Source organism: Pongo abelii, chromosome 3, assembly GCF_028885655.2.
Source record: "Pongo abelii isolate AG06213 chromosome 3, NHGRI_mPonAbe1-v2.0_pri, whole genome shotgun sequence".
Lineage (NCBI taxonomy): Eukaryota > Metazoa > Chordata > Mammalia > Primates > Hominidae > Pongo > Pongo abelii.
The window spans coordinates 132237607-132264808 of NC_071988.2; the positions used below are offsets into that span (position 1 = coordinate 132237607).

Below are 27202 nucleotides of genomic sequence, written 5' to 3' on the forward strand. Positions count from 1 at the left end.
TGGAAATGAAACTGGGGGTTTTGTCCCTGGTGTAATATAAATAACAAAGAATGTGCCATTAGGGACAGGGACTGGGGGCTCTGGAATAAACTCCACTCTGTGACAGAAGACAGCTGTTCACTTCCCATAAGGGCAGTTAGACACAAGCTTTTAAGTTTGGCCTTGTGTTTATCTACTCAATGGGTTTGGGGTGGAGAGAGTACTAGCTCATAATTGGATTTATTTTTGCTCCTCCACAGAGTTTTAGTTATGGCACCAAAATAGCTGTTAGGTTGATGCAAAAGTAACTGTGGTTTTTGACAAATAAATATGTGAATGAAATATCTGAAGCAATCTGACTCAGAATTTTTAAAAAATTTGTTAACCTAAAAATTCCAGGAAAACCTTTGACAAATATTTGATAGTCTTCTAGATGGAACCTCATTTTTAGAAATGTAATAGTTATAATTGCATAGCTGATTTTTTTTTTTTCCTTAGGAATAGAGACATAGGGGTTGTCAGAAGAGGCAGCATGCATTTTGTTTGTGTGTTTGTTTCTAAGGAGCATAGCGGCCACCGATCATGAACCGACAGATGCCAGGAAATCCTTTCCTTGTTTTGATGAGCCCAACAAAAAGGCAACTTATACAATATCTATCACCCATCCCAAAGAATATGGAGCACTTTCAAATATGCCAGTGGCGGTAAGTATTTTTTAAATGCTTTGTTTATGCAGAGAGTCTGTTGATAACATTAGGCCAATTACCTGATTTTCTGTGAAAGAGAACTCATTGAATTCTAAAACTAAATGTGCACTAATAGTTTATTTAGCCGAGTGAAATACATTTTGGCAATCTTTTTCTTTGAGTCCTAGAAGTCTGTAAGGTATCACAGTCCAGTAAGAAAGCCACATTGGTGTTTCTATGCAAGAGACAATGCCATAGACACACACATCAGCTTGGGCTCTGCTTAGCTGCCAGAATCCCTGAGTCGTGACAAATTACAGTAATGACAAACTAATGGAATTACAGACTTGACAATATTTGAGGGCTACTCGCTATTTAGTTTTCAGGTGAATATAAATCCAGTTTTTGTTTTTTGTTTTTTTTAAAAAAAAGATAAAGCTACTATTTAAAAAAATCCTCACTTAAATACTGGGTTGTGGAAGCAAACTCCAGGGAACACTTTGCCCATAGACTCCTTTGGTGAGTGGGAAGTGCTTGTTAAATGTCTGGAGAAAAAAAAACAGGCTATAAAAAAGGATGAGTTCATGTCCTTTGCAAGGACATGTATGAAGCTGGAAACCATCATTCTCAGCAAACTAACACAGGAACAGAAAACCAAACACCACATGTTCTCACTCATAAGTGGGAGTTGAACAACAAGAACACATGGACACAAGGAGGGGAACATCAACACCAAGGCCTGTCAAGGGGTTGGGGGCTAGGGGAGCGACAGCATTGGGAGAAATACCTAATGTAGATGACGGGTTGATGGGTGCAGCAAACCACCGTGGCACGTGTATACCTATGGAACAAACCTGCACATTCTGCACAGGTATCCCAGAACTTGAAGTGTAATAAACAAATAAATAAATAAAATTTAAAAAAGAAAAAAGAGAAAAAATTTTTTAAAAGGCTGATAATTTCTGCCTGTATAAATTATTTATTAACATAAAACTCTTCTCTCTGTTATTGTGTCTCATCCCTATAATGGATAATGTTGTTACCTAAAGTTTCATTACCTCAAAGTTGAGATTTTCATACTTTACATATTCGACATGTAAAAGGGCCAGGGTCATCTTTAGGTATAATAATCAGAAGGACACCAGCCCCAAATTATGTCTCCCATCTTTCTGATCCACTATTTGAAATATTGTCATTAAAATTCACCTTTTTAAGTGATAAAATATTCCTTGAAAAAGCAACGACAAAATAAAGCAAATAAACACTTAAGAGGATTAAAATGTACTCTTAGCAGCCATCCATGCCTCAGTGAGAGTTAATTATCAATTTGTTTTCTTCTAAGGTTTGATTGGAGAAGAAAGAGGAAAGGATAAACTTAAAGTATGACACACCAATCTAGATGAAGTTGGGGGAAAAAATGGCAAATTCACCAATTTCTGCTTAAGATCTTCCCTTATGGCCTTTTCACTGTGCAGAGTTACACTTTACCCTCTACTAGATCCAGATAGTAGTCCTGGAAGAAGGAGAATATTCTGGGTTCTTAGGAGATCAAAACTAACACTACTAGGTTTTTATGGTAGAGTAATGTAGCCTGGAGCCCCACCACGATTATACAAGGGCATGCACACACATGCTTGAAGTGTCAGCCGCACCTATTCTAATCCAGCCTCCCTCACTTAATCTCTTTTTAAACCATCCCAAATAGAGTGGCTGCAGGAGATGTGGAAATGTTTAATAATGGAAACAGGAGTTGGGCAAGTATTCATGGTTGAAGTGTTAGGATTGGTGATCGACAGTGAGGACAGCAGAGCTGGCATGGACAAAACAAGCCAGATAGGTCAGTAGTTGTGTCAAGCAATAGAATCCTCCTCTCTGTCCATGGAGACCGAGCCACTGACTTTGGTGACCATACCTTTGGTCTTTGATGTAGACAACCAAAGATGGAAAAGAGAAGCCAATGTTCCGCTACACCAGGTACAGCAATTGCCCTCCTGCCAGTCGAATCAGCAAGTATCTGAGCACGAGCCTGTTTTTCATTAGGAGATTGCAGTACTCTCAAATATTATGGTCAGCATGATGTGTTTAGTGTAGACAGATAAACTCCTATTCAACTGATAGTCCACTCAAAATTTTATTTCTCCCTGAAAAACCTAATACAGTGTGTAATTCAGTCAGTCTTTAACAGTTCTAAAAACAAAGTAAATTTTCCTATAGTCTTTTCAACATCACCACAAATAGTTTGACCTCTAAGCTTTGACAAAGGACTTCTGGCTAGAAAGCAAGGTTTGGGGCAACCGTTTATTTGTTTGTCTTGCATATATATGATTGATATTTTGATAGATAAAAGTTTATCTTTTCTTTTCAATAGAAAGAAGAGTCAGTGGATGATAAATGGACTCGAACAACTTTTGAGAAGTCTGTCCCCATGAGCACGTACCTGGTGTGCTTTGCTGTACATCAATTTGACTCTGTAAAGAGAATATCAAATAGTGGAAAACCTGTGAGTCTCATTATATTTTAAAAATTTACCACCTATGCATTTGTAGTTAATTTTCTACCGCTTTTGGGTAGTTTTTTTTTTTGTTTTTTTTTGTTTTTTTTGTTTTTTTTTCAAACAGCATGCCAGAAAAGCCCATTAGTCCCCAGGGTCTGTGTACTTGATAATACATAGAACAATATAGAAAAATGTAGGCTGAAAGGATACAGGTAAAAAATAAACCAACACAACAGACATAGATATTTATGGCCTTAAATTGTTTCAAGGGAAACATTTGCTGTAAGTCAAAAGCTAGCTCCTAAGTATACCAGCACAAATATATTAAAATGTTTGGGTATGCCCAATGTAATAAAATGTTTGGGTATATGTGTACCTCTCCCAGATATACACTAGAGAGAGAGGAGGAAACCTGAGGTAAAGGAACATCCTTCGAATGACAAGACACTGAAAAGTTTGTGGCTCCATTCCTATATGTAATCAAAATAGGTAGCAACAAAGTATCCAAAAGCATTTTTTAAAAGTATGATAAAATATAAATAAGCTTTTTTAAAAAATATCAAGATGACTAGTTCAACAGTTTTCTTTCTTTCTTTTTTTTTTTTGAGACAGTCTGGCTCTGTCACCCAGGCTAGGGTGCAGTGACACGATCTCAGCTCACTGCAACCTCCACCTCCCGGGTTCAAGTGATTCTCTTGCCTCAGCCCCCTGAGTAGCTGGGACTACAGGCACCCGCCACCACGCCTGGCTAATTTTTGTGTTCTTAGTAGAGACGAGGTTTCACCATATTGGTCAGCCTTGTCTCTAACTCCTGACCTCAGGTGACCCACTGGCCTTGGCCGCCTGAAGTGCTGGGATTACAGGCATGAGCCACCGAGCCCGGCCCAATCGTTTTCTTTTGAAGAACCACATACTTTTACCTAATTAATTTTTTCATTTTGGAGGCCCCCATTTTGCTTATGTCCTGAACATATGTTTAGGTTGTCTATTAGGCCAGTTAATTCACCTCTGTGCCATATATTTTATATATATAAAGCCTCATCATCTTTGCAATATAATTTTATAAGGAGGAAATCATCACCCCCATTTTAGAGATGAGAAAAATTGAAGTTTAATACATTTAGGCTATTTATTCAAGATTACTCAGCTGGCAAGTGGTAGAAACTTAAATTCCAAACTCCTTCCAAATACTGTATCTTGCTTAGCCTTCTGAAGTGTGATATTCTGAAAATATCTTTACCTCTTCATCAGTCACTGGAGGAGAGGGGATGGGTTCCTCTATTTCTGTGAAATGAACAAAGGGAAAATTTGCCTTTGCTTTGGTGTAGTAGGAGTTGATATTCAGATGTCCTCAACCTGGGTTGCCAGCATGCTGCCTATACTGTATCCAAATTATAGCGAGTGGGGGATGTCCACAGACCTTTTCAAAGGGGCTGCATATCATGAGGACTCATCCATATTCTAACTTTCCCTTGCCACATAGGTTGCTTTGATGCAACCTTCAGTCGTGGTAAAGGGAACTACCAGTGGCTGATAGATAATATTGGTATGAAAAGGAAATGGCATCAGAAAGAGGAAGTTGTTTTTTCTAGATTGTGCTGAGTGCAGTCGATGGCATTCCTCTCGCTTAATATAGAGGTGAAAACATTAGTCAAGCTTGTTTTTTTCCTTCAGTCTCATAACAAACATGCAATTTTCATCTGAAGCTGCTTTCTTCATCATTGACAATTCAATTGTATGGCTGTCTTTCATCATGTGCAGGTGTTTCCCACACCAAGTTTTAAAAATTATTATTACATTCTGAGCAAATTTTTCTATTTGAGGTAGAAGTACCAAGAGGAAACAGAAAGGCTAAGCAATTGTACTAAAGATGACAAAGTCTCATAGGTAAGAACAATGCATTTAACCAATCAGCAGAGGACATAGTACTTGGAGTTATTTTCTAATAGTGACAGTGAGCTTGAATTTCCAATATGACTCTATCACCGGGTCCTCTGACCAACGACATTTACTTGTAATATTATACTAACTAGGTAAATCACTAGAGCCTGCACCAGTTAGTTAGCTGGGTTCTTAGGATGGATTTTATATAAAGGATTTGAAGTGACATAATGAAAAAATAGTTTTGCAAAAGATCCCAAAATGTCCTGTAGATGGTAATTATTTCTTAAATGATTCTTCTATGAAAACTGAGAGCATAACATTTTGTCTTAAATAAGTAATGCGTTCCATCATTTGGGAGGGAAACAAACATAATATTGTTTTAATACATTACTGTCCAATCATCTATTTTATAAGAGATCAACAGAAGCCAAATTCCCTTTTGAAACTTCTCAGAGGCTCTGAGCCGGAAAAATTACAAGAAAATGAGATGTGCCACTTTCCCCTTCCTCCAACCCTTCCGTAGAAGACAGGCAGCCAGAGTTTCCCCTCCTGAAAAAACTGTGGGGCTGTTTCCTTTAAAAGTTGAACAGAACCTTATGGGAGAAATTTAAGGCATCTAGTGTGAATGCAAATGCTCCACAGTGAGTTCCTCCTCTTTGGCATTTGGGAGGTTCCCCTCCTGGCTCCCTACCCACTCACTGTAAGTTGAAATCTAATAGTTGACAATCACCCAAGTACAAACTGCTCCTGGTATGATTTCCCACTCCAGAGAGTTACAGAAAAACCAGCCTACTTAAATCTATTGAAATGTAACATCAGAGGAAACTCACACCAGCCTCAGAGTCCTACATTCTTAGAACTTAACAGACAAGCTAAGAACAACCAGGTATATGAGGAAAACAAGTAACATAAAAGAAAAACATCCAGTACAAATAGAAACACCGTGGGAGTAAATAGTGATAACTGGAGAAACAAAAGAGAATTCCGAAAAAGTCATAACAAAATTAAACATGCACACACACAACCTTTAATTAATATATTCAAAAATTCAAGAATATGATCGTCATAAAAGAAAAACCAAAAAGTGATGAGAAAACAATCAGAAATAGTAGTCAGAGTTTTAGAACATGATTTCCAAAGCATGGCTTGGGTCTGATCCCCAGGAACCTGTTTCTGACCCATCCTTCCAAAACTGGAGCTCAGTAAGCTTATAGCTTCTGATCTTTATGTCTTGTTCGCATTTTTATATTTTATCACTAATTTCTGAGTATTAGGATTAGTGGGGTACATCAAAGCATCCCTTTACTGTACCACCTGTACCCAAAGTCCTTTATTACTTTTTTAGTAAAAAACAAAAATAAAAAATGAAGCCATGTATTTGTTATGTACACCATTAATAGGTGACTATTCTTATCCATTCTTCTTCTGACAGTATTATTCTAGTACATTAACCACCTACTATTCATAATTAGATTATACTATGCAATCTAAGAATCTATAATGCCCTGATTCAACTTGCTTGGGTATATTTGCCTCTCTGACAATAGTTCCTTTATATCAATAAACACAGAATCAATGCCTGCATTCTTAATAGTTTAGTTGGAGAGAGTACAGCAGACTTTAGAATTGAGCCATTCATTATGTTTAAAATATCCTTGTTGCTCATGAGAAAAATTAAATTGGTTTTGAAGGTAGCTCAGAAGTCTTTTCACTCTTCATATTTTCTTTTTAAATTAATTGCGTTGCATTTTGATTCAATGCTAAATAGAGTAACATGAAGAGTTACTTAGAATAGTTTAGCAACAATTGAGGCCAGCCACTGATGGAAGGATTTTTTTACAATTCTGCAAGAAATCTATTCCTGTGGCCTTCTTCAGGTTTAGTTGATTGATTAGGGTTTTCAAGTAAATAAAATCACTGAATTTCACCCCAGAAAAACAAACAAGTGGACACACCCTGAACTGTGCATAGTATAGAGAGATTATATGACTTTTTAGTTATGTGAACAAACTGTTGAGTTATTGTTTAAAAAAATATAATCCTATTGTTCCTGCAGAAGTCATCAGAGAGGAAACAATATCCCCAATAAGCATGTCATGAACCTGAGAGTTCAGCACAAAGTTCCCCATTGGAATATATTGCAATTCATTTTCAAACCAAGAACAATGTACATTATAAATATATTTTTGAGTTTTTAAAATTATAGGTTTAATTCATGTACTTTATTGAAAATTTGGAAAATGTAAAGTAGGAAAAAGGAAAATCCCCCGTATTAGTATATATAAAATCATTTGAAGTTGTTAGGTTTGTGATGCCTTCTGAGATACAGTTGACCTACAGTAACTTTCCCAGAATGCTTTAGCTTTGCATGAGTCTTTAAGGAATCAAATTCAGGACCAGTTAAATGGCAATGGTGGCCGGGCGCGGTGGCTCATGCCTGTAATCCCAGCACTTTGGGAGGCTGAGGTGTGCAGATTACTTGAGGTCAGGAGTTTGAGAGCAGCCTGGCCAAAATGGTGAAACCCTGTCTCTACTAAAAATACAAAAATCAGTCGGGCGTGATGGTGCGTGCCTGTAGTCCCAGCTACTCAGGAGGCTCAGGCAGGAGAATCGCTTGAACCCAGGAGGCAGAGGTTGCAGTGAGCCGAGATGGTGCCACTGCACTCCAGCCTGGGTGACAGAGCAAGACTCGGTCTCAAAAATATAAATAAATAAATAAGTAAATAAATAATAAATGGCACGAGTGATTTCATCCCTGAGAAACAAAAATCTCAAGAGCCCTTGAATTTCTTTGGGGGTATTTGGCATCTGTATTTTATAAAGAAGTATGTGCAAAAACAAGAAATTACCTTGTTGGAGATTATTTCAACTCTAGTCAAGTTTTCTTTGGCTTTCCTGAACAGAGGAGGAAGTTGGGAGGAATTATTCACTAAGGGAGTGCTGGTGGAAGATATTATCCATTTAATTAGGTTTGTACTATGACCATATTAATTCTAATATCTCAGTAGAAGGGATTATGTTGTCCTTTCTTCCAAAAATCTTACAGGATGATCGCTGAATAATTGCATCTAGGATTCTCTCTGTGAATGGGTTCTTCCTACTGTCTGTGTCTTCTTACTTGCTTCCATCTTAGTCCATTGTTTGCCTGGATTAGAAAGATAGGCTGAAGGCAGAGTATGTATGTATATATGCCATGGATTTTTAAAAACAGCCTATCTTTATAACAGTTTTAGGTTTTGTGCCATAGACTTTGATTTATGTATTTCTCTTCATAGAAATAATCTTATTTTTTAAGTTTCATTGCTTTAATGCTCAGAGATATATTTTTAAACTTCTTATTTTGAAATAATTTTAGATTTACAGAGAGTTGCAAAGACACAACAGAGTCTCCATGTAACCTTCCCTTAATGTTAATATCTTATATAACCATTTATCAAACATTCGTCAAATCTAAGAAATCAATATAATGCAGTACTATTAACTAAACAACAGTCTTTACTTGGATTTCATCAGTTTTTTCACTAATGTGCCTTTTCTATTCCAAAATCCAATAGATGATACATCTACATTATACTTAGCAGTGCTGTCTCCTTAATTCATTCTGATATATGACATTTCTCAGTTTTTTTTCTTTTTTATGATCCTGACACTTTTTAAGAGTACTGTTCAGGTATTTCGTAGAATGTTTCTCAGTTTGGGTTTGTGTGATATTTCCTCAAGATTAGACTGAGGCTTTGGATTTTGGATTTTGGTTTTGGATTTTGGATTTTGGATTCACAGAGGTGAAGGGTTCTTTTCATCACATCCTATCAGGGGGTATATGACATCCTCATGAATTATTCCTGGTAATGCTAACTTTGATCATTTGGTTGAGATGGTGTCTGCTAGGTTTCTCTGCTGTAGTTTACTAGTTTTTTTTTCATCTTCTGTTTTATAGAAGCAATCACTAAATGCAGTCCACACCCAAGGGGAAGAGAGTTAAGCTCCACTTCCTGGAGGGAGGCGTCACAAAGAATTTATCGATATACATTATGACCACCACAGTGATTAATAAATATTTAGGGAGTGATAATTAAAGGCTATGTGAATATCCTGTTTGTTCTTCAGGTTTTGACCACTTATTGTAGCATTCCCCAGTGGATGTCCACAACAATTATTATTGTGGTGTTCTAAAGGTGATTTTTCTGTTTTCCTCAGAATTATTTTTGACATATGGTCATTTCATTATTTTAAAAAGTTATTTTGGCTATGGCTTTGCTAAGTTTTCAGAATGAATTTGATTTCTAGAACATTTTAGTTAGTTTTTTTAAATTAATTTCTTTACTGGAAGGGTTATCTTTAAATTGAAGGTTATTAATCTCCTTGAAGGAATCTGTTTAATTTAGTGAGCCATGGAGGATTGCTAATAATTCTTATTTTTTATTTAAATTTACAAAAATATAAACAAAATAAGAAAAATAATGTAAAATTTTATGGGGTAATTTAGATTTTTTAATGTTCATTTTTAAATTTCTTAAAAATTATACTGCAGTAATAATCACTAAGCATCAGACAACTTAAATTTTAACTTAAATGGAAGGTAAGCAGCCAATAAATGTTTTGTGTAGCCTAATGGCCATGCTGAGTACCTTCTCAAACAGCAATTCACAGCAGCTGAGTTCCAACTCAGAGTCTGAACATGTTTTGAACCAGCATAGCCACAGCAGAAAAAAAGGTGTTTTTTCACCTAAACTTCAAACCAAGGTTTTGCATATTCATACTAATTTATCTATGAGGAAAGAGCAAACTAAAATTTAGAAAGAATATATCACATTGATAAGGCAAAACTTAAAAAGAAAAAAACTGATGTATCACTATTCCTTTCTACTAAGTACCCTCCTCTGCTAACTTTCCACCTACCACTGGAAGAATAAAAGAACATAAACTTTATAAAATTTAACACATTAATGGCATGTTCAGTAATACCAGCTATGTACCTTAAATATGCATTTATAGATTTAAAAACAATATAGATTTATTTTCTCTTTCTCATCCTGGCTACCTCAGTATTGATAATGAAACAGTTTCTTCAAACCGATTATTGTATAAGTCTTTATTGAGCATCTACTATGTGCACCAGAGGATGCTAAACCCTGAAGGGAGTGAAATATGCTGATATCTGTACTTCAATTAAGATGTGCACCAGATACAGTCACTACTGCCCTGTGCCACCCAAGTGTGTTTTCGGGTCTTTCTTGGTGTTACTAGCCCTGAGTGCCAAGGATCTCAACTTGTGTTTGCGGGATCCTTTAAGCATGCTCATCATTTAAAATGATGTGACTCTTTGGAGCAGCTCAGATGAGACCTTGCAAAAAAAAAAACCTCAAGAGGTAAATGGTGCTACTTCTGCGGGATGATCAGCAGTGAAAAGTCAGGCTGCTGTCAATAAGTAGAGTGACCATATATTTTATCATCTATAAATATATATATAATAAATAATAGAGGAGGTGTTATTAATTAAGCTGGAACAAGAGGTATAAACAGGTAAGCAACAGATTTACATTCCAGGGACATTCCTGGGCAAACATGAATGTATAGTCACCTCTATCAATAGAAAACACTCAAGAGACAAGCACAATAAGGAAGTGGATCCAGAGCACGGTGGGGCTGCGGCACTTCCAGGTGGAACCATGCAGGGCCCTGCCTGGCTTCTGACCCAGGTGACGGTGGCAATGGTAACGGGCAGTCTGTTTAAGCTGATTCTTTTCTGTTCCATGGTCTTTCCAAGTTCAGGGTTCTCATCTCAGTCCCCTCACACTCTTTCAGGGTCTGTTTCAGGTCTTGTCCCTTCAACCTTCCCTCACCTTCCCTGGCCCAGGTAAGTTTTGTCTAGTTTTTTGAGACAGAGTAGCCTGGACATCTCTTTATTCTCTTTTCAATTATTATTAGAGTTAAAAATCCTGTGGTTTGCTTTTTTTTTTTTTTTTTTTTTTTGCCTTCTGTTTTTATTGCTAAAAGACTTTTGAAACCAGGCCCTTACAATCCAAAAAGTTTGGGCTTTTAAATTTGTTGTGTGGGCATCAAGAGCCTATTTTGAAAGTCAAAACCGTAACATTTATTTTTTTCCCCTGCATTTTCCTAATGTTCTTACTGGCAATGTGGACACCACAGTGTGAGTATCAATCACATATAAGGAAGTACGCACACAGAAAATTACAGAGGTTAATAATGCAGTGTATTATCTCTAATGATACTAATACTTTTGATGGGACACATAGAACCATTACATGTCAAACATTTCTTATGCGTTATCTTATTTAATACTTGAAATAACCCTATGACATAAATGCTGTTGTTATATCTCTTTTACAGTTGGGGAGGTCAAGATTCAGTCTTACAAGTAGAGAAAATAGGCAGCATGATATGGTGAAAACAAACTTTGTCCTGAACTCTAGCGTCAGTCCTGTCTTAGACTTCATTTTTCTCATGTATACGATGAGGAAGTTTATTTTCGAATCACCTTCAAACTCTAAAATTATAAATAGAGGTCTACAATCCTTGTCCCAAACCCTCATGGCCAGTTGTATGTTGGAATTCAGAAATTTTCAGATTTGTGAAAGGTAATGTAGTTTGAATACTATATGTTAGTGATTAACTACAGTGGGATTTGGGGCAACGCCTTATAATCAGTGATACTTCTGCAGCAATTTTTTATAGTGAGAAAAATAAAGATTTTTGAAAACCTCTTAACAGTTCAGGTCATATTATATTGCCAAATTAGTTTGCTTAAACATATAAAAAGCTTTTGATTTTTAGAACTCATTGGATTTATTAGTGTGGATTAGGGGTTGTGGGAACTGGACCAGTGAAAGGATTGGGGTAATTATCAGTGATGCAAAGTATTTTTTCTATTATTATTAATAATTCTGGATTCATAGAATTGATGTGTGGAGTAAAAGAAATGTTGCATGGAAAATGCTTATCACATTCCTTGAAAAAATTTAAGTTCTCAATAATAAGACTAATAAGTAATCATAATACTATCGCCGAGCTTTGTGCTTGGTTTTGGTTGCAGGGACATAAATAATCATTGAAGATAAAGATGGTGTACAGCCTCATTAAATTGTTCAAGGAAGATTGATCTAGTGCATCTAGTCATGATTGTCAAGTGAAGTCAAGTGTGGCAAAGGGACACATAAAGGAAGTAATGGTAATCAACCGGGAATCAATTCTCATGGACTTAAGTTCTATCTCTCAAATGGTTTGAGACACTTGAATGAAAGGGATAACATTAAGAACTCTAAGAGCCTACATTACAGTAGGCTCCAATATGATAAGGGAAACCAAAAGCTATGTTAAAGCAGATATATCATACCTCCCAAAAGAATATCAGCTGAATAAGGCTGTATAAAGCCCAAAGTTTTTCCACTGATACTAGCTTCATTGATTCAGTGCTTTGAAAGACGACTAATGGTATCCAACAGTAGTATACCAGGTAATTTAATTTGCCTAGGGAAGTTACTGTCTTCAAAAAGTAAATCTATGCATAAAAGTTAGGTTCTTGAAGCCTTACAAACTTCATATTTATGTTTATATATAATGTTTATGTATAAAGTGATAAAGTAGACATACAAACTTTATATTTAAACTTTAATAGGGTTCTTAAATTTAAAAAGTCGTATATGACTCTTTTAAAAGATAAAGAGGAAAGAAAATACATGTATGCATCCCTCCTCACTCCATGTTATTTCAATATGGGTAGTCACACACTTAAAAAATCATCTCAGTAAAGCAAGCACATAAACTAGAAAAATGGCAATTATTAAATAATGATGACAAGTCAGGGGTAATTACCTGAACTTTATCATGGACAGAAGTGCTGAGGCTTAGCAGATGATAGGGGAGAGTCAGTCACCTCTGCCAAAGCCCAGAGAGAGGAGAAGGAGATGCAGATGGAGCATACATTAAAGGTGGGGTCAGAGAGTGGGAAAAGCGTGGTGAGGATGAGTGAAGGCATCAGCACAAGGGAGGATGCTTTTAAAATCACCAAATCCAAACATCACAGATGTTCTGTTGTTACATGGATTACAGAAACCATGTTGGAGCTTTAAATGACAGAAAATGTTGGCATGTTGGTAGAGTCTTTAATATAAAAATGTTTGTGATATATGGTAGTTAAGACACAGTTATGCTTTGGGTAATTATGTTACAAAATTAATGGGCTGTAGCTATATATTCTCTGATTGTTTGGCTCTGTTGATCAAAGTAGCAGTTATAGAATAAAATCTATGACCTGATTTTTTTATGGTAACTTCTGTAAAATATTTCTTTTTTAAACTTTTATTTTAGGTTCAGGGGTATATGTGCGGGTTTAGCTATATAGTAAATTGCATGTCATTGGGTTTTGGTGTACAGATTGTTTCACTTCTCAGGTAATAAGCATAGTGCCCGATAGGTAGTTTTTTCATTCTCACCCTCCTCCCTCTCTACTTTCAAGTAGGCCTCGATGTCTATTGCTTCCTTCTTGGGGTCCATGAGTACTCAATGTTTAGGTCCCACTTATAAGTGAGAAGATGTGGTATTTGGTTCTATGTTGCTATGCTAGTTCTCTTAGGATAAAAGACTCCAGCTTTATCCATGATGCTGCAAAGGACATGATCTCATTCTTTTTTATGGCTGTGAAGTAGTCCATGGTGTATATATACCACATGTTATTTATCCAGTCTACTGTTGATGAAAATAAGTTGATTCCATCCATGTCTTTGCTACTGTGAATAGTGCTGTGATGAACATATGGAGGCCTGTGTCTTTATGGCAGAACAGTTTATATTTCCTTGGGTATATATATCCTGTAATAAGATAGCTGGATCATTTGGTAATTCCGCTTTAGTTCTTTGAGAAATTGCCAAACTTCTTTCCACAATGGATAAACTAATTTGCATTCCCACCAACAGTGTATAAGTGTTTCTTTTTCTCTACAAGTTTGCCAGCATGTTATTTTTTGACCTTTTAATAATAGCCATTCCGACTGGGTGAGATAGTATCTCATTGTGGTTTTGATTTGCAGTTCTCTAATGATTAGTCCTGTTGAGCATTTTTTCATATGCTTGTGGGCCATATATGAAAACTGTCTTTTGAAAAGGGTCTGTTCACATCCTTTGCCCATTGTTTAATAGGGTTGTTTGTTTTTGCTTGCTGATTTAAGTTCTTTACAGATTCTGGATATTTTACCTTAGTTGGATGCATAGTTTGCAAATATTTTCTCTCATTCTGTATGTTGTCTGTTTACTCTGTTGATAGTTCCTTTTGCTGTGCAGAAGCTCTTTAGTTTAAGTCCATTTGCCTACTTATGGTTTTGTTGCAGTTTCTTTCGGCACCTTTGTCATGAAATCTTTGCCAGGTCCTATGTCTGGAATGGTATTTCCTAGGTTATCTTCCAGGGTTTTTATAGTTTTAAGTTTTACACTTTTTAACCTGTCTTGAGTTGACTTTTGTATATGGTGTAAGGAAGGGGTCCAGTTTCAATCTTCTGCATATGGCTAGTCAGTTATCCCAGCATCATTTATTGAATAGAAAGTCTTATCCCTATTGCTTCTTTTTGTCAACTTTGTTGAAGATCAGATGGTTGCAGGTGTATGGCATTATTTCTGGGCTCTCTATTCTGTGTCATTGGTCTGTGTGTGTATTTTTGTCTTAGTACCATGCTGTTTTGGTTACTATAGGCTTGTAGTATGGTTTAAAGTCAGGTAATGTGATTCCTCCAGCTTTTTCTTTTTGCTTAAAATTACCTTGGCTATTATATTTTTGGTGCCATATAAATTTTAAAATAGTTTTTTCTAATTCTGTCAAAACTATCACTGGTTGTTTGATAGGAACAGCACTGAATCTGTAAATTGCTTTGGGCAGTATGGCCATTTTAACAATATTGATTCTTCTTATTTGATGTTTTCTTTTTTTTAATTATTATACTTTAAGCTCTAGGGTACATGTACACAACATGCAGGTTTGTTACATATGTATACATGTGCCATGTTGGTGTGCTGCACCCAGTAACTCGTCATTTACATTAGGTATATCTCCTAATGCTATCCCTCCCCCCTCCCCCTACCCCACGACAGGCCCCAGTGTGTGATGTTCCCCTTCCTGTATCCAAGTGTTCTTATTGTTCAATTCCCACCTATGAGTGAGAACATGCAATGTTTGGTTTTTTGTCCTTGCGATAGTTTGCTGAGAATGATGGTTTCCGGCTTCATCCATGTCCCTACAAAGGACATGAGCTCGATGTTTTCTTTATTTTTGTCTGACTGAGTTAGTTTGGGGAGCCACTTTTGAGCTCCGAGATTCTTTCTTCAGCTTGGCCTATTCTGCTGTTAATAATTGTGATTTCATTATGAAATTCCTGTAGTGTGTTTTTTTTAGCTCTGTCAGTTCATTTTGGTTCTTTCTTATAACGGTTATTTTGTCTTTCAGTTCCTGTACTGTTATATTGTAATCCTTAGTTTCCTTGGATTGGTTTCAACTTTCTCCATGGTTCTCAATGGAATCTCAATGATCTTCCTTCCTATCCATATTCTGAATTCTATTGCTATCATTTCAGTCATTTCAGCCTGGTTAAGAACCCTTGCTGTGGAACTAGTGTGGTTGTTTGGAGGAAACAAGCCAGTCTGGCTTTTTGAGCTGCCAGAGATCCTGCACTAGTTCTTTCTCATCTGTGTGGGCTGGCTTTCCCTCAACTGTGGTGGCTGATGTTCCCTCAAATGTGGTGTAATTTGAGTACAGTCAGTTGATTTCTTTCCTGGATGTTTTCAGAGGACGAGGTGTTTGTGCTGGGTTATTATTTGTGGCTGAATTCATGTCCTTGGTTTCTCAGGGGCGTTATGTTAGCAAAGTATTTTTGGTGCTGAAGTTTGGGCTACGATCCAGTAGATGGTGCTTAAGCATAATGGCCAGTAGTTAGGCTCTTGCTCAGCCGCATGGCTCCTCTGTGTTTCCTATTGATTGCAGCTGTGCTCTCTCTCAGTGCTCTGAAACTGTGGGCTCCTCTCCCACTCGAGTACTGGCTGCAGATCTCAGCTTGGCACTCCTGGGCTGCTCACCACAGCCTTGGAGCAAGCTCAGGCTTTATGCTCCTTCTGCAGCTTGGAGGCAGGAGGGGAAGGGACCTTGGCAGTCACTGTGGCAGAGGGCTTTTCACTGGTCTTTTGGAACTCCACCCCAGAGAAATGCAGAGCCACTACCAATTGGTGCAATCAGCCCAGGTACAGGTGGTTATATTGTGGGCCCAAGCCAAGGGTCTGCCTGGTGATGAGCACGGGTAACAGGAGGTTGTGGCTGGGACAAACTGGCTTATTTTCCTTAGGGTGGCTGTGGCTTACTGGAGATATGATTAAAGCACTCAGGGTCTTTGATCCATACCTAGTCCAAGGGCAGCAAGGGCAGTACCATTGCAGCAGCCATGGCAGAGGGGCTTTCAGTTGCCTCTGGGAGATCCACCTTAGAGAAATGCAGAGCTGCTGCTACTGGGAATGTTCAGCCAGGGGATGGGGCTGCTGCGCTGCTGGCCTGAGCTGAGGTCCCTACTTGGTGAAGAGCTGACCCTGATTATGAAGGGTTGTAGATCACAGATGATCTGCAGACTGACCAGGCTGCAAGGACAGAGCATATTTCTATGGATTTGAGTTTCTCAGAAACAAAAGAGGAAGGGACTGCTTTTATTTTTATTGAATTTACATTAACATCAATCTTCTTTAAACACATTGCCTTCCACTGTCACCAACAGAAATACAGAGAAAGAAAAATGAATTACGTCGTCTCAGACGCATACTGCTTAAAGCATACTGCTTAAAGGGGAAATGAGAAAATATTAGCAGAAAGAACACATTGAGTCTTTCTCCTTCCCATTGCTCCACCTACGGTGGGAGACCTCACCATGATCTTTCAACTTCTTTCACAATTCTCTTTCGCTCACCAAATATTATGTGCAGCACCAAAGCACTGAGTGTGTAGACAACAGTGGAGTAGGTCAAGAGGACTGCCCTTCCTGAAGTTTTTAATGGTAGAGAACAGATGTGTTAGAAAATCTGAGAGTTTTGACACACCAATTAGTTCACAGAAGAAAAATTCTGAGACTCTCGGTTTATGACATGGCAATCCTGTATGAACGTGGTGACTTTTATTTTAGATGGTCAATTCCCTTTACTCTGTTCAATGGCCAAAAACTGGAGCCTTAGTGTCACTCAATTTCTTGGAAAAATACGTGTCATTGTTCACAAAGAGGACAGGAGGGTAATCCAAACAGTTTCACTTTTTGATTGCTTAACAACTATTAGAGAAAATGCATCATCACTTCTGTAAGAAAAAAAACTTCTAAGAATATTGACATGATTGAGTGAGTTGTGCCGTCTTCGGAGGTGAAGATGAACACATCTTTATTTATGCAAATAAAGCAAGAATGCCAATTACCCAATGGATGTGAGAATAGTGAGCCAGCACTGGTAATTTAAGGGATGCTCTTTCAGAATGTGTTCTTTATATTAGTGAATCATTCCAGTGCTCTTTGCTTCTAGGAAAAGGTGGTTCAAGATGTGTGCCTAAGCGAATACCAAAACTAGGAATGCATTGGGAATAATAAAGAGAGTGGGCAATATTTTCTTTTTTTCCTGTTTAAATCCTGAGTCAGCTGTTCTAATTAGGTAAATGGTCTTGAACTTACTAAATGATACATCTTTTGCTTTCCTTGAGGGTTTTGAATCAGGTTGTAGGCTTAGCAGGTATATTTTATTTGAATTTCTCACAAACTTTTAGCAGACACTAGTTGTCTGAAGCACTGCTTCCTCTTTCAGATATTGAGAAATGCCTACACACCTGTAATATTCTTGTCCAGAGACCACATCTGCTTTCACGACACTATGTTGAAGAGGATTCTTGAAAATTTTTTATAAAGTCAGACATGCTTAGAATTGGGGACAAAAATCTGTACTTGGTTTGATTTATAAATTATGTCATAAGGACACAAAGTAGCGACTTAGAGAATTGATGTAGCTTACCAAGATGACTTTCTCTCAGGGAAAGTTTGGATCATTATATTTTAGGCTCTGGAGCTGAATGGTTGGAATATCAGAAGGGTTATTTCGAAATAACTAGATAGAATAGCACAAGTAGATAACATGTATTCAGGGGCTCTTTACATGAGAAAAATCCCATTAATTCAATTCCTCAAGGACAAATGACACAGAGAGAAAGAGACAGAGAAAGAGAAAGAGCGCGCAAGAGAGAAATTGATAGGTGGGTATATGGATGGATGAATAGATAAATTCATAGATTTTAAAAAGATAATATACGTTCTAAGTCAAAAAAATTAATAACATTTTTCAAATGTCTGGGACATTGTGCCAACCGTTGTGTCTTACATTATTTCTAGTCATTAAAATCACTTAGTGAGTTGTGAAGTTTTATTAACATTTTACATAAAATTCCTCCAGAGTCTCAGAGATATGAAGTGATTTATGAGACAACACAGCTAGTATGAGGCAGAATTGGAATTCAAATTAGACATATCTGGCTCCAAAGCCCACTTTCTTTCAAGTATGTTATGCATCACAGTTTTTGTATTTTGTTGAATGAAGAATAATTTTCACTGAAATTTTTGTGTTTCGTTTAATAGCTTACAATTTATGTCCAGCCAGAGCAAAAGCACACAGCCGAATATGCTGCAAACATAACTAAAAGTGTGTTTGATTATTTTGAAGAATACTTTGCTATGAATTATTCTCTTCCTAAATTAGGTGAGGATCATTTTTTAATTTTCTTATTTTTAATATTGCCTTTGTTTTTATCTAAGTTAACTCATTTCTTCTAATTATGTCACCATCAGTTAACAGTTATCCTTAAGTCCTTTTATTATATGCCTACAATATCTTGGGCTCAAGTGAGCCACCTGCCTCAGCCTCCCAAAGTGCTAGGATTACAGGCATAATCAACCATGCCCAGCCTGTACTCTGTTCTTATCTGATAAATATATAGTCTTGTGTTTCCAAATAAAGATGAAAGTATGTGCACAAAATTGCAGAGCTTGGTAGTGATGGAGCCACAAATAGCAACCTAGATCAGTTGATTTCAAAATCAGCATTCATCTCAATACTTGCTCTGCCTCCCTGTCATCAGCGAGTTAAAAAATAATAGGGATAAATGATGTTGTAAGAGTCCCATGTGCTTCCAGTCTTTCCATTGTTGTACAAGGAAAATTCTAGATTCCCCAGCAGTTTAATGAAATACTGGTGCTTCTTCCAGCAATAATTTTTTCTAATACAGAGGGAGACATGCATTCTTCATAAAGCAAAAGTGGGGCTACAACCAAAATGGTGTGCATATGACATTTCTATCAATAGCGGAAATGCTTTATTAATAATCTCGAGAGCTATTAACAAAGACTTTAAATATAACACCCATATAGATGTTTGTGGGGATGAAATGAAGGCAGTAAGAAAACAAATTAGCCAACAGTTGGCCTCCCTGTTTCTGTTTCTGCCTTTACTTTAATAAATTATCAATGCACACAAGGGGAATGCCAAATTCTCTGCATGAGAATGGCTGTGGCTCGGAGCAAGCTTGTAGATGCTGCATGTCTCTTCAATGGATACAATTCTATTTTTTGATTGCTTAACAAATGTTAGAGAAGGAGCTGGAAAAAGAAACAAGTTTTCATCCAAATCAGAATATTGGGCCAGGTGCAGTGGCTCACGCCTGTAATTCCAACATTTTGGGAGGCCCAGGCGGGCGGATCGCTTGACCCCAGAGGTTCAAGACCAGCCTGGCAACATGGTGAAACCCCATTGCTACAAAAAATACAAAAATTAGCCAGGTGTTGTGGCACACACCTGTAGTCTCAGCTACTCAGGAGGCTGAGGTGGGAGGATCACTTGAGCCCAGGAGGTTGAGGCTGCAGTGAGCCATGATTGTGTCACTGCAGTCTAGGTGACAGAAGACCTCATCTCAATTTAAAAATATCAGAATAATATTTAATAAAATATTGTGCACATGAATTTAAAGATCCTTTGCCTTTTATATCAGTTGTAGCACCCAGGATAACCTGAAAAGTGGAAATCTCACAAATTTATAACTCTCTTCTCCTCTCTTTCTTTCTCCCTCTCCCCAATGCCTTTATTCTGTTTTATGTGCATTTTCAACCCTCTCAGAATTAATTATATCTTAGACTCCTTACAAGTGACTTCTGCATTTATTAGACTCCAAAGAGTTAAATATACAAGAATTAGTTAGTTATAATGCCAATACTGACCAAAAAAAAAAAAATGAGATTGCAAAAAATTCCTTTTGTTCAAGGATTAAGTGCAAACTGCCCTCCACAACATTAAGAAAAATATTGGCCCTTGGGGGAGATACTTCTCTACTTTTGAAATGACTGTCTTGTGATAAAATAACCAAACCTAAAAATGACGATAACATGAAAAGGAAACTACTATTGTAATCTTGACCTCTACTTAAGATACATCCCTCTTCATTCTTTTACAAAAAGCTTTAAGAATATTTATTTTGGCCGGGTGTGGTGGCTCACGCCTGTAATCCCAGCACTTTGGGAGGCTGAGGCGGGTGGATCACAAGGTCAGGAGATCGAGACCATCCTGGCTAACATGGTGAATCCCTGTCCCTACTAAAAATTCAAAAAATTAGCTGGGCGTGGTGGCGGGTGCCTGTAGTTCCAGCTGCTCAGGAGGCTGAGGTGGGAGAATGGTGTGAACCCAGGAGGCAGAGCTTGCAGTGAGCTGAGATCGCGCCACTGCACTCCAGTCTGGGCAACAGAGCGAGACTCCGTCTCAAAAAAAAAAAAAAAAAAATATATATATATATATATATATATATTTATTTTAACCAAAAAGAAAGGGCCTTCTCTTATATGTTAAGTGAAAAATCAATTTGTTTTCATTTCTGTGCCTCATTTAAATTATATATAATAATAAAGAAATTACATTCTGTTTACAGTTCATTAACTGGAAGCTGTATTTTGGCCACTAATCAACTGAGCATTTTCTGTCTTGGGATTTAACATAGAACTGATCAACACTGCCTCCTCCTGTCACATATTATGTGTAAGACTATAGAAACTCCTGTTCAACATTTTAGAACTGTAATGGAATCTAGAGAGAACATAGTCAACTCCATGTTTCTCCAACCGATTTAATACATAAAAGCAGATGATAAGCTATTAGATTGGTATTCCTATCAATATTTTATAGAATTAGAGAAAAATGGAGTTTTATATTCTTGAATAATCTGTGTCTTTGGATGGAAAACTATATCTGTACACTTGGAAGCTCAGAGCTTCTAAATACTAATTTGAAAACTTCTCTTTGTCCTCACAGCTTATCCCCTAAAACACATGTAGCTAATAAAAATGAAATACAGAGAGAAACAAAAGACATAAAATTATAGAGGCATTGCCATTAGTATCCTTCTTTAAAACAAAAACAAAGCATTGATATCTGGAGCCAGCAGGGAATGCTCTATGGAAATTTTGAGTGCATTAGGACTGAAATGTTTGCACACATTATTACAGTTCTTTACTCTAAGAAATTATTTTTAGCCTTTTAAAAAACATTCATCCAAATAACTTAATTTGGTAAGAAATGCTATGAACAAATGGAAAGAATGTATTTCTCACTGGACTCTTTCTTCTTCTATAGATAAAATCGCTATTCCAGATTTTGGCACTGGTGCTATGGAGAACTGGGGACTCATCACGTACAGAGAAACGAACCTGCTTTACGACCCTAAGGAATCAGCCTCATCAAACCAACAGCGGGTGGCCATTGTGGTTGCCCATGAACTTGTGCATCAGGTATAGAATCTTAGCACTGAATCAGCTTGTTTTTTTAAAGTGGCTTAAGACCACAGGAATAATTCAAATTATTTACGACTTAGCAAATAAAAAATAGCCAACTCAGAAAAACTTGCATGAAAATCTTTCTTGGTACTAATAAGTATTTAGCCATAAAGAGACTTTGAACCACATTATTTTGCCTGTAGGAAATACACACGAGGCCTTCATATAAATTTATGTATCCCAGTAATAACTAAATAAAGGCAATAAACTAAAGACAATTTAATATCATTTAAATAATCAGAATAAAGCAGGAAATAAATGTTAAGTACAATGCCTGCCACTTCTGTCACAGTGACAACACTGGCACGGACAAATAAATGTTTTGACATTTTCTAGGCCTCTCTACCATACCCATAAGAATGTAATTATCTCTTTATTGCTTATAATTTCAGTGGTTTGGAAATATTGTGACCATGGACTGGTGGGAAGACTTGTGGCTAAACGAAGGATTTGCTTCTTTCTTTGAGTTTCTGGGAGTAAACCATGCAGAAACAGACTGGCAAATGGTGAGTCCTAAACACATAAACTTGAAATCTCTCTTTTCCTCACGCAAAGCAGATGGAAGCCTTTGGACTATGATAATGGTCCCGAGTCAGATGGCAAGTACAGTGGTGAGCGGAGAATTCCACTGTAAAGACAGGGTGGAGCTAGCTGACTTCCACTGACTACACCTTGCCTACAGCCTTTTCCCAGTCCCCAGAAGGGCAGCTGATCATCACAATCTGGGGTTATCCTTGACGGAGTCACTCAAAACACATTATCAAGGCAGGAAAAAAAATAGGTGGCATAGAAAATGTTAACTCTGTGTTCCAGAAAGTATCTATATCACTAACCCTTTGAAAAAAATGTCAGAGTCTCATTTGTGAATGACTTACTTTATTTCAGACAGATTGCAGAAATAGTGTGATGAAGAGATAACATAAACTTAGCAGTTAGATTAGTTAGATTGAAGTTCAAATCCTGAACACGTCATTTCTTAGGTGCATGACAGGGAATATGACCTTGAGCAAGTTATATAATATCTCTGAGTCCATTTTCTCCTTTATGAAATGGAACATTATTTTCTATCTTGTAAGCTTAAAAGCTTCCAAATGTGCATGTAATGACTATATTAACATGTAGTGTGTCCCTCAGAGGCCTAGAATAGAAACTTTTATGAACCCTAAAATTTTTTTTCAGAAAAGCTAGGTATATTTGTTATTTATATTTATATCATGGGAGTATTCTTATCTGATTGCATATATGAATGTACAAATATGTGGATGTGTCTAATTACAAAGAGGTTTTGTACTGTGTAAAATACTGCCCTCTACTGGACAGAACAAAAAAGTTAAATGCTTGAAGCCCTTACAGTTTCTCTAGCCTACTTTACAAAGCGAAAGGGCTAATTTACAACAATTTTTTTAATATATAGAATAAATTAAAATGTTAGTAAAATCTGTATTAAAAACTATGTACAATTGAATGTGGTTTACAGGGTACATAATTATGCTTCTCACATCAATTATAGTTGAGGACAATTATAGTTGAGGTTATCTAAAAGAAAGTGTAATACAGACACGACCACTCATAAGTAAAAGGCTGGAAGTCTCCCTGTAGTTTATGCAGATGATTTTTACTTGTTATTGCACAGTGTGAATTGGTAGGGGAAAAAATAATACACTAACCCTTGGGTCCCATACAGGCAAATTAAGATTGCATTCTTCAGGCTGTTTCAATAGCACTGGATTTGGCCATTCCCTGTTTAAAAAGATTGTAGCACTTGATAAGACTATTGGATATTACCATCTAAACATATTTTGTTAAACATACAGCATTTGTGAATGTGATTCTTCTTCATTCTGCCTTCTTGGTACATACAACGTTTTATTCCTTTCTGACAACATTAGACTACTCAAAATCTTTTTCTCCTAACTATGAAATGAACTTAAACCATTTGGTAGCCTTCTCAGACTGAAACCAAAAACGTTCTCTGCCACTCAAAGAACTTTAAAGGACTATTTAAATAAAGAAGTACCATCCCAAGATAATGATGTGTCCACTTCAAACTTGAACAGAATAATTCTCCACTGAAAGACAAAATTCCTGCCTTTATACTAGTTCCATCCAAAGTCAATTGGTAATTTTAAAAGTTACTTCTGATCATAGGCAAAGGGGTATGAATAATTATAGGATTCATGACTTAAAAGTGGTAAGACAAGTGTAGTAGTAAAACTTGGTGGCATAAACACATTTTCATATGTGTTCCATAAACTAGCTACTTTAAAAATCTTATCTACATCTGGGTTTTTTTCAACTATGGAACTATTGACATTTTGGAGTAGATAATTCTTTTTTTGTGGAGGGACTTTCCTGTGCGTTATAGGATACTTAGCATCCCCGACTTCTATTAACTAAATGCCAGTAACCTGCCAGCTCCTGTTGTGACAACTAAAAATGTCTCCACATATTTCCAGGTGTCCCGTGGGGGACAAAAATCTCCTCCAGTTGAAAACCACTCATCTACATGGAAAATTGCTGATTTTATAACTTATTGAAAATAAACTGTATAAATGGAAATTTGTGTTGTCCTTTATTTTCTCCCATACAGTATCCTGAGGTCCTTATGGCAAACTGTTATAAGAAATTATAACATTTTAATATTGTCTAATATTCCAAGTTCTGTGTTTCAAAAGCAGTGGCTAAATTCCAGAAGAATTTGCTATGCACTTCTTAAATGAAATTTAATCACATCGTTCAACACACCAATTAATTCATTCCTTCATCTATTCATTCATTCCTTCTTTTTTTTCCTTTTGGAGATGGAGCCTCGCTCTGTTACCCAGACTGGAGTACAGTGGAGCAACCTCAGGTCACTGCAACCTCCACCTCCTGGGTTCAAGCGATTCTCCTGCCTCAGCCTCCTGAGTAGCTGGGACTACAAGCCCTCACCAGCACTCCTGGCTAATTTTTATATGTTTAGTAGAGATGGGGTTTTGCCATGTTGGCCAGGCTGATCTTGAACTCCTTACCTCAAGTGATCTGCCTGCCTTGGCCTCCCCAAATGCTGGGATTACTGGCGTGAGCCACCGAGCTCAGCCCATTCATTCATTCTTCATTCAGCAAATGGAGGACCCCAAAATGAATAATGAATAAAATACATTTCTATCCCTTAAGGAGTTCTGAATTTAAGGTCTTGTGGATGGAAGGGTCAGATAAATAAAGATTTTTTATAAGTGAGCTCAATAAATACCACAATCATGGACCCTCATTTCACTGGTGAAAAATCGGAAGGCCAGGAAAATGATGTAACTTTCCAACATCACAGAGATAGCTGGTAGCAAAATCCAAAATCACACACACAGTTGGTATAGTCAGTCTTCCTGACACTGAGAACAGGATCTTTCTACTCACCATACCTAAACTTCCTAGGTATACAAAAATAAAAATCCAAGTCAAAATTATCTTGATTGGCAGTCATCACTTGACAGCAGTACCTTTCCTGTTATAAATGAAACCCGCAAAATTGGAAAATGTAAGCTAATACAGCATACTCCTCTTTTGGAAATATTTTTAATTAAGTAGAGCCAATGAAATTTTTAAAGTTAGTAGTGATTTAGCAGAGTTAGATTTCAGAATCTTACCGCTTAAGAATCAAAATAACTATAGCAGCTAATGGGTTAGGTTCTCATTCTGTGCCAGGTACTATGCCAAGTACTAACCATGAATTTTATCATTGAGTCCTGTGCACAGTTCCAAAAAGTAGAGACCATAATTACTTCTATTTAATGGGTGAGGAAACTTGCTTAAACTTACATGTCTAGAAAGTGAAAAGACTGAGCTTTGAACCTAGGAAGTCTGACAGTACTGCCAGGCCTGTCAACCACTCTGTATTGCTGATAAAACCTAGGAGGGAAAAGAGAGGTGATTAGAACTGAAGGATAAACTGCTAATATTTTCTTTCATTAATTATGAAGTATCCAAATTCCAATAACAAGTTGATATCAGAAAAACCTGAACATCAATATTTGGCAAATTGATATGCTACCTCATTTAATTCTTAGATCAAATCTGTGGGGTGATGTCATCATTCTCATTGCACAGATATAGAAATGAGGCTTGAAAAGTTTGGCACATGACCAAAAGTCATACAGAAGTAGCAGAAGCAGAATTCACAGAAGTCGATGTCTTCTTGGCCTGTCATCTGGGGGAAAAATTAAAAGGAATTATAAGTAGAAGAAGGGAATGAAATCAATATGGCTCAATCAGTGTAAAATATGATTAATTTGAAGACCTAATGTTTAAGTAACTGAAGTCATTTACATTTATTTTCCTCCAATTTTTCTTATATATGGTATTCTAATTTATAAACTAGTATAAAGGAAATACTATATTTCTTTGGCTCATTCTTTCATTTCAGCGTGACCAAATGTTACTTGAAGATGTATTACCTGTACAAGAGGATGATTCTTTGATGTCTTCGCATCCAATTATTGTGACTGTGACAACCCCTGATGAAATCACATCTGTTTTTGATGGAATATCCTATAGCAAGGTGGGAGAAATAGAGCATTGTTTTGAACATCTTCCTGTTTAGTGACTTTTCTTTTAGTGGATACCTAAAAATGGTAAGAATGGTCACACTGTGCCAGTGAGCTTTGGAAAATGGTGTAGAAGTTATTCTGAGTGCTGAATATTCAATAGTTTGTACTTTTCAGTAGAACTGAGTGCTGCTCATTGTCACAGGATTTTAAAAGAGATTTTTAAGAATTTCTCATTACACACTTGTATGTAATTATTTTCATTCTGATAATTGAATATTTAGACTTTAAGCATCACATTTCAAATTGTTTTGTTTAATTTTTTAAAAGACAATAAATCTTTTTCTTCTATGTGGTCAACAAGAAATGCCACATATGTGCACAGGTTTTCTAGCAGAACATTTTAGTGCCTGCAATAAACATTTAAATCCAACTCAGAAGGAAATACTTTTATTCCTTTTTAGAAGATGTAAAGATGAATTTGTTAGCATATTGTAGGTGAGGATTTTTTCTCCACTAACATTTTATGAAAAGTTGCTGAAAATCTATAACTCCAAGATTTATGTGACACATTCTGTCCCACAATATTTCATATAGTCTCTCCTTCAAACATATTCCATATCTGTATGTAACATAATTTAAATTTTTATTTTAGTCATTTTCTACTTCAGTTTCTCATGGGTTTCCCACTACACTGAGGTGCTGAGAAGCTACTGCAGGCTAATACATTTTGTTACCCTGAGTGATACCTAAAGCTTTATTT

The 27202-nt window shown here is 36.7% G+C and overlaps 1 protein-coding gene across 2 annotated transcripts in view; it reads left to right on the plus strand.

The window, feature by feature from the left end:
- Window positions 1–27202, plus strand: part of ENPEP (glutamyl aminopeptidase) — an 88703-nt gene that overhangs the window by 12003 nt on the left and 49498 nt on the right. For both annotated transcript variants that reach the window (XM_054553297.2, NM_001132893.2), the window contains 6 exon segments: window positions 542–683; window positions 3034–3165; window positions 18686–18806; window positions 21720–21874; window positions 22312–22425; window positions 26319–26453. In XM_054553297.2, the coding sequence (XP_054409272.1) occupies window positions 542–683; window positions 3034–3165; window positions 18686–18806; window positions 21720–21874; window positions 22312–22425; window positions 26319–26453 (799 nt within the window).